The sequence below is a fragment of the Salpingoeca rosetta genome, assembly GCF_000188695.1.
Source record: "Salpingoeca rosetta unplaced genomic scaffold supercont1.11, whole genome shotgun sequence".
Classification (NCBI taxonomy): domain Eukaryota; class Choanoflagellata; order Craspedida; family Salpingoecidae; genus Salpingoeca; species Salpingoeca rosetta.
Genome location: NW_004754923.1, coordinates 599,145 through 607,357, shown reverse-complemented (window position 1 = coordinate 607,357; position 8,213 = coordinate 599,145). Strand labels below are relative to the sequence as shown.

The 8,213-nt window shown below is 57.7% G+C and overlaps 2 protein-coding genes across 2 annotated transcripts; both read left to right on the top strand.

The window, feature by feature from the left end:
- Positions 1-224: 224 nt before the first annotated feature.
- Positions 225-4,638, top strand: PTSG_12218 (uncharacterized protein). Its single transcript, XM_004994092.1, has 9 exons — positions 225-377; positions 680-900; positions 1,134-1,213; positions 1,375-1,477; positions 1,632-1,709; positions 1,919-1,973; positions 2,211-3,539; positions 3,788-3,939; positions 4,181-4,638. The coding sequence occupies exons 1-9, from the start codon at positions 284-286 to the stop codon at positions 4,343-4,345; spliced, it is 2,277 nt and encodes a 758-aa protein (XP_004994149.1). The 5' UTR covers positions 225-283; the 3' UTR covers positions 4,346-4,638.
- Positions 4,639-5,623: 985 nt separating this feature from the next.
- Positions 5,624-8,005, top strand: PTSG_04831 (uncharacterized protein; the record flags this gene model as incomplete). Its single annotated transcript, XM_004994091.1, has 4 exons — positions 5,624-6,031; positions 6,065-6,427; positions 6,451-6,873; positions 6,920-8,005. The coding sequence occupies 4 exons, from the start codon at positions 5,624-5,626 to the stop codon at positions 7,895-7,897; spliced, it is 2,172 nt and encodes a 723-aa protein (XP_004994148.1). The 3' UTR covers positions 7,898-8,005.
- Between the last annotated feature and the right edge of the window lie 208 nt (positions 8,006-8,213).

The window sequence follows — 8,213 nt, the reverse complement described above, 5'->3', positions numbered from 1 at the left end:
GAGAGAGAGAGGACGACGCACACACACACACACACACACACACACACACACACACACACACACACAAACACACACTGGAAGTGGTTGCTGGTGCGGTGACGGGTTTACATACATACAGACACGAGTAAACAGCGCGGTGGAATTGCTGTTGCTGTCGACTTGCTTCTCGCCCATACCGCTTGTCTTCCAGTACTCACTGTGACTCCTCGACACTTCATGGCATACAGAGACCAAGGACCCGTCCGTGCGTGTGCTGTTTCCACACGGTTGTGACGTCGCCGCAATGCGCAGTCGAATCGAGGGTGCCTGGTTCAACGACAGGCACATCACCACCACGCCTGCCCGCACAGACGGCCTCCTCTTCCTCGGCAACCTCTGTGAGTCACTGCCTGATATTGTGCATGTGCATGCGACTGCGACTGTGCGCAATCCGTATGGTACGTGCTTCCAAGCGCATGTCACAAGCGCACGCACACACACAAACACACACACGCACACACACACACACGAGCACGTACACACGAGCACTTACACACGAGCACATACAAGTTCGCACACACACACGCGCGCGCACATTCAAACATACTCATGGACGCTTCCCTGACGTATTGCTCACACGCTCACTCATGTGTCTATACACACCTGCCTTGAATCCACACGGCACGCGCCACGCGAGCAGCAAAGCGCATGACACCTGCACGCCTGATTGAGCTTGGTAGCCCGTCTGGTCAGATCTGCCGCGCCTTTGTCATGGTCGACGAGGCAACTCTCGAGGGCCAGGGCTATGGCTTCTTGGAGTTTGTCAACAAGGCAACAGCTGTTAAAGCACGTGCCGACTTGGCGTCCCGAGTTGTTGATGACCGGCCCATTCGCGTTGATCTCATGAAGCCCGTGGACAACGTACGTACCTCTTGTGTGTGTGTGTGTGTGTGTGTGTGTGTGTGTGTGCGTGTGTGTGCGTGTGTGTGTGTGTGTGCTTGTTTGCTTGCTTGTGTGGTTTTGTGTTTTGTTTGCTTGTGTGGTTCTGTGTTTTGTTTGCTTGTGCTTTCATGGTTGCTAAAGTGTGGTTCTCGGAACTTTGGAGAGCACTCCTGCTCGTCAATTCTCTCACACAACACACCAAACCCTCACAGGATATCTCTCATTTCCGCTCCCGCACGCTTTTCATCGACCGCCTTCCCAAGACACTAACCAATGTCAACAAGCTCAGAGCGTGAGTCAAGAACATCACAACCATCACGCTCCTTGCACAGCACGCTTTGGTGTGCTCCTCTTGCTTCCTCACACACGCTGCAATCCACGCAAACGCGCTCACATATGCATGCACACATGCACACATACACGCACGTGCACGCCCATGTATACGCGCTGCAGAATGTTCGAGTCTGCTGGCAAGGTTGACTTTTGCCAGTTGGTCATGTCCAATGGTGTCTGTCGAGGGTTTGCATTCGTGGACATGGCATCGTACCACGACGCGGTGAGTGTGCAAAACTTCACTGCATTTGCTATCACTCCACGCACACATGCATACAAGGGCTGTCGTGTCGAGCATGTTGCAAAGGTGCGTACGCCAGGTGCTCACGTCGTTTTCCTTGCGATCTGACGTTTGGCACTATTGCATGTGGCAACAGTTGAGCGCACGCCGGCTGTTTAATGGAGCCGTGGTCGAGGGTGCAACCATTCGTGTGAGCTTTGGACACCCTCAAAAGGTCGGCAAACGCACATCTACATGTGTACATGTGTGATGGGGGGTGTGTGTGTGTGCGAGTGTGCGTGTGTGCGAGTGTGCGCGCGCGCTTTTGTGCGTGTGTGTGACGTGGGTGGTGGGCAGACATGCCCGTCCACGTGCAGGTTGCGTGTTGCCTCTTTGAACGCTCACAACGTGCCGTTCGTGGCGTGCTCTCGTTACTGTCATCAGACGGGTGCAAGCATCATGCATGGAAAGGAGGAGGTGGCCAAGGCCAAAGCAAGAGGTGGGTTGGTGTTGCAATTCGGTTGGAATGGTGTGCTTCAGATATGCGAATGGCGTGCTTCAGATATGCGAAGTACAAACACGCACACACACACACACACGCACACACACACACGCACACACACACACACACACACACACACACACACACACACACACACACACACACACACACACACACACACACACACGTGCACACACTGGCTGATGTGGTTGTGTAATCTGTGCTTGTATGCAGCTGAGCGTCAACTGCACCCGAGCAAGCAGAGGCTTGCATATCCACCCGTGGCACGCCGTAGCGCACCGACCCACCAGTTTCCCCGAGGAGCAGCCTTGCCTCCTCCACCAACCGCAAGCAACCGGCCGGTGGCTCAGCTGCAGGTGTCAGGAAACGGACTGCCACATGGCATGGGCAACATGCCGCATCACCCCATGCACATGCTGCCTCACCAACACCAACAGCACCAGCACTCTCAGCACTCGCAGCCGGCATACTACCACCCGCATCAACAACGCCAGCAGCAGAACCACGTACCCCATCCTCACGGCCTCCCTGGCTCAGCAGGTTGTTCAACCAACATGATGTCCACACAGCAGCCGCAGTCTCAGATGCTGTACCACCCTTCATCAGTCCCCGTCTCTCGCGAGTCCCACCCCTCTTTCCCTGCACAGCAGCAGGTATTCAAGGCCAGCCACTGCGAGGCCACGGCCTCGTTTGCATCCACCATGCCCGTGCCATCGCACCGCGTTCACCAGCAGCCGGCCGATACTGTTCCCGAGTTCTATCCGAGCAGTATGCCCCAGTACCACCACCAGCGGCAGCAGCAGCAACAGCACCGCACCCAGCATGGACATCGGTTGGCGTCTGCAGCATCTGTGTCGCCGTCGACGCTGTCGGTGTCCTCGTCCTCGCCCGAGTCACTGCCGTCGCCCGTATTGCCTGGCGCTGCCTTCCCTTCCTATTTGCCATCAGCGTCTGAGTTCGCGTGGCCATCCATGCCGTCGGCAACACACTTTGCCCCTATCGCTCACGCGGTGTCCTCGGCGGAGCCAACTTCTTCGTCGTCAGCATCGTCGTCGTCTTCAGCTTCATCATCGTCGTCTCCCATGACGTTGGTGAGCGACGGTGCGTTGTCGATGGCGGCAGGCCAGGCGTGCAGTGGCCAGCAGGGCGTGTCAACACCAGCGCAGACTTCGGGTTCATCGGAACACGCGATGGTGGGCGCCCCGCTTGGATCCTTCCAGCCTGTCTCGACCGGGTCTGTGTCGACCTTGCCACCTGTCTCTCAGGCGCTGGGCGTGTTTCCAGCACACTTGCCTGCAAGCAACGCCGCGCAACCGAACCTGGAGAGCTGGCGACAGGCACCTGCGTATTGCCCGACGGTGTCTGTTGCCGATGCGTCGGTGACAACCCCCGTTTCTCAGCGGGTGCGGGCCTGTGCACGTGCGCGGACACCTCAGCAACGCCACAATCAACGAACAGATGAGTTCTTTCCCGTGCTTGACATGAACTTGCTCACACCAGGCAAGATGGCTCAGCTGTTTCAGACCACTTCATCCAACCAAGGTGTGCGCGTGTGTGCATGTGTATGTGCATGTGTGTGTGTGCATGTGTTCGTGTGTGTGTGTGTGTGTGCATATGTGTGTGTGTGCATATGTGTGCATGTGTGTGTGCATGTGTGTGCATGTGTTTATGTGTGCATGCGTGTGCATGTGTGTGTTTCGTTTTCCTTGCCTCTTTGTGCCGCGTCCTTGTTTTGTGTCATGAGCACTGTGTACTGACGCCTGTCCTTCTCGTTGCTGTGTTCTGTCTAGGTGCCGCGTGCTCGCCGAGCGTGGGCATTAGGTGCCGCACCCGCGAAAGCTTGGGCGGCGTCGTTGTGTCGCCAGCGCACCGCTTTGAAGAGGCACCGTCGTGCCCCCTTGAGGCACAACACTTTTCAATCAGCCCCATCGGTCCGCCCAAGGTGTGTGTTTTGTGTGTGTATGTTGTGTGTGTGTGTGTGTGCGTGCGCGTGTGTGTGTGTGTGTGTGTGTGTGTGTGTGTGTGTGTGTGTGTGTGTGTGTGTGTGTGTGTGTGTGTGTGTGTGTGTGTGTGTGTGCGTCGCCTTCTGACGATATAGAAGCGCCAACACCTCATCCTCTTCCCCAAATGCTCCTCCTGTCATGCTACTTCTGTTTCCATATGACTTCTGTTTCCATATGCAGCTGTCATCTCGTCTGCCTTTGTCGATCGCTGAGGAGGAGGAAGAGGAATACGTGACTTCTGACTCGGCCGCTGTCATGGCGTACCATGACGATGAAGCCGAACCTTTTGGTGACACCACCTTTGAGCTTGCTCGGGAATTTGTAGATAGGCTTGTCATGTGCTGAGTCGATAGCACCCTTGCCCAGCCCCGTCTTCTGAACACTTTATCGCCCTGACTGTTGGTTCTCTCCTCTGGATGTGTTTGCTGTTGTTGTGTGATGGTTGCTGTCAGTTTGAACCTTTGAATGCAGCGGGAGTTCACAGTGTCCTGTCGTTGCCACCGCCACGGTGCTTGTTTTGCTTGTCGTATGACATGATGTCAAATCAGCATCCTCTCTTTCTTTGCTTTGTGCCAGAAAGCCGCCTTGCTGCCTTGCTGCCTTGCTGCCTTGCTCAACATTACATTCCGCACGGCATGCAGACACGCCCTCCCGAAGCTTCATGAGCAACCACCCAGCAAGCAAGCACGCCAGATTATTCACAGTGTGTCTGTCTGTTCCTGGAAGTCGAAAGGAGAGTCGCAAGGGAAGACCTTGCACCCAACCACGCTTTCGCGTTGCAATGACGTTTTCCAAGCAGTCAAGCGCAGGCAACACGCACGCGCTTCAAAACGAAATTCCAGGAAAGCCAACGAACTAGTTGGTGCGTCTTGTTCGTGTAGTTGTGTGTTGGTCATGGTGGGGGCAGGCTGCCTCGCACCATTGCGCATGTTGGCTGTGTCGTCAAGAGGGCTGCTTGTCGTTTGTGGGCTTTGTGTTCTCGACGTCAGCCATTGCTATAAGCCACCAGCAAGACTTGGTTGTTGGGTTGTCTCCGACCAGCAGCCAGATTCATTTCTTCCGTGGCAAGTTGACACTTTCACCGACCACCACTCATCCTTGCATGTGCACACACCAGCAAGAACAGCACGCGCAGAAAGACAGAAGCATTCCACTCCTCTGATCCTGCACCACAGCAGTGTGCCATCGTTGGTCGTGTGCGACTAAACCCCTGGTGGTCGCCCCCCCCCCCCCCCCCCCCGTAACCAACACATGAAGCACTCAAGCAGGCCCTCAGGCACGCAAACACTCAAACAGGACACCGAGAGGGAGAGGAACAGCTTCGTATCCGACCAGCGCACTTACAACAACAACACCCATCTGCCCAGCCTCTGCCTGTGAGCCAGACGCATAGATACCGCCAGACGAGCAGACGCACCCTCCTCCTCATCCTCCTCATCCTCATCCTCCTTTCCCGTCCTTTTCGGCAACAGTGCGAGCACCCAAGACCGAAACCGCACCCACCAGTCAAACGCGAGACTTTGACGCTCTACCAACTTCCTGATCCGCTTTCCGAGCCGCCCCCGCTCTCCCCTCTTTCAGCACACCCCCTCCCCCTTCGCTACTACGCGTCACGAGCGGGCCATGTGTGCTCAGGTGCAGATCCAAGACCGAGCTGCCACGCCGGTTATCTCCATTATCTACTGGTCACGACAAGCCATCGTGCCTGCAGGCAAGCTCAAGGCATGGCTGGAGATGCACGACGTCGCGTCTGTGCGCCTCCCTTCCAGCGCGCTCTTCAGCAAGCACCACCACGGCTCATCCACCACCCATGAGGCAGACATCGCGTTACTGGAGCTCATACAGATGGCAAGAGCAATCATCATCCTGGACATACACGAGCCCGTGGGTCCAGACAACAATGCGGCATCCTCACGTGCAGGGAGGGCACACATGTGGAACAGCCACAGCACCGCAGCCGTCCTTCGCTCCATCATCACTACAAAGAAGCCGTGCATCGTTGTCAACTTGTGGACGGCCATGGCGAGCCCGGTGCAGCGCCGTCGCTCACGCCCTCCCTCGCAGCCAGGCAGCAATGTCGCACCATCAAGCAGCAGCAGCAGCATCCGCCTTCCTGCCGGGCTCGAGGCGATAGCAACGGTGCACTGGCACATGGGTACGGCCGAGTGCAGCGACAGGCCACCGCAAAAGCTCATCCTGGCCCTCATGCACGTGCTGGGCAAGGATACGTCGCTTGTTTCCCACCGCAGCAGTCGGTCGCCAAGTCTGGGCCACCGTTCGCCGCGCCGCACCGTCAGCGATCCGAGGGGCATGCGCCAGCGGCCCCGCACCCTCTCACCAGCAGCGCAGAGCACGGGCACGCTGCCACGTATCCACACGCGGTCTGAGGACACACGCTTCCCACATGAGCACCAAGGCCTTCGCCGAGTACGCAGCCTCGCTCCCAACAGTCTCAACACGGGCATGGCGACACGCATGACGCCAACAGCGCCGGCAACCACAACGGCAAAGCAACCCCCAGTTACGACTGCTCCGCCCGAACCGCGCCGCCCACAGCTGCCAAAGCCACAGGCAGCGAGGCTGTTCCCCTCTGTCCCTCCGCCGAACAGCAAGCCACGCCGCACAAACACGTCCACGACTGGCACGTTTGCAGGAATCAGCATTCACACCAGCAGCATCAGCAACACCAGCAGCACAAGCAGTCTTGGCACGAACAATACCAGCCATCTTCCCAGGACGCACGGTCTGCGAAAGCAGCGCCTGAACGGGCTCTGCACCTCCAGCATCACCCACGCTTCATCGTCACCACTGCTGTCAGCACCGTCGTCCCCATCGCCATCGCCAGCGACCATACCACCATCACTGGCGCAATCGTGCTTGTCTGGTGGTGATCGGCTGGACACATCACCCACAGAGCAGCAGCAGCAGCAGCAGCAGCAGCAGCAGCCGCGGTTTCCCGAGTGCCCTTCATTGGCATCACAGCTGCATGATGGCATGCCAATCAGAACAGTGCTGCGCGCCATGGCCGAGCGCTCATCCGACGTGCATATCCAGCGCCGTGGGTGCGACCTGGTGCTGAGTGCCACCCGACGGGCCACGGCCGCACACGCTAGCTTCCAGAGCGCCATCAACGAGCTTGCAGCGAACCACCAACAGGTTGCACATGGCGGCGGAAGCGCCGCTTCGGACACATCGGCACACGCACGTGCTGCCGTGCCACTAATTGGCGAACATGAGTGTGGGTGCGACATGCAGATGCAAGGGCCGTCGTCCTCATGCGGGTACCGCGAGCTGATCGACGGGGGTGCAATTGCGGCGCTCTGCACAGCAATGCAAGCGCACCCGGGCGACATGGCTGTGCAAACACACGCACTCGAGGGCATGGCAGCGCTGGCTGCGGTGGGAGGCGCACGCCACTCGATTGTGCGCCGGAACGGCATCGAGTTGGCACTGAGCGCACTGAGCACACACGACAGCCTGGATGACGACGGCGGCCTCGTGACTGCAGTGGCCGTGTTCATCGAGCAGCTCACATGCAGCAGCCACGTCATCCGCAGGCACGTGGCGACGAAAGGTGGCGTCCAAGCACTGCTGGGTGCGTTTGTCCGACACCAGAACAACACGTGCGCTACGGCGGCTGTGCTGCGTGCCTTGTTCAACCTCTCCTTTGATGCGGCTGCCCGCGTGCGCATGTTGTCCATGCACTTGGGCGATGCCGTGCAGAGCCTGCTTGTCCGCCAACGCCAGGCGATGAGAGTGTCCTCGACATGTCGCCAGCTCCTCCGCCCAGCCGCAGTCAACCTACTGCGCCGCCTTGTCCTACCTTGCCCGCTCTCGCTGGCCTTCCCTTTGCACCATGACAAGCACAAGGCCGAGGAAGAACAAGGAGACCACTGATTCATGTGTGTTGTGGTGTGTGTGTTGTTGTTGTGTGTGTGCGTATGTATGTGTGTGTGTGTGTTGTTGTTGTTGTGTGTGTGTGTGTGTGTGTGTGTGTAGGTGTGTGTGTGTGTGTGTGTGTGTGTGTGTGTGTAGGTGTGTGTGTGTGTGTGTGTGTGTGTGTGTGTAGGTGTGTGTGTCCGTCTTTGCTGCACTGCTGCCCGCCACTGCCCCAAACACAAACAAACGCTGCCGCCAACCCGGACACAACGATAATTATGTGATATTTTCAATAAAACTTCTACAAGCCGAGCATGAGGCAAGCGCAGCACTG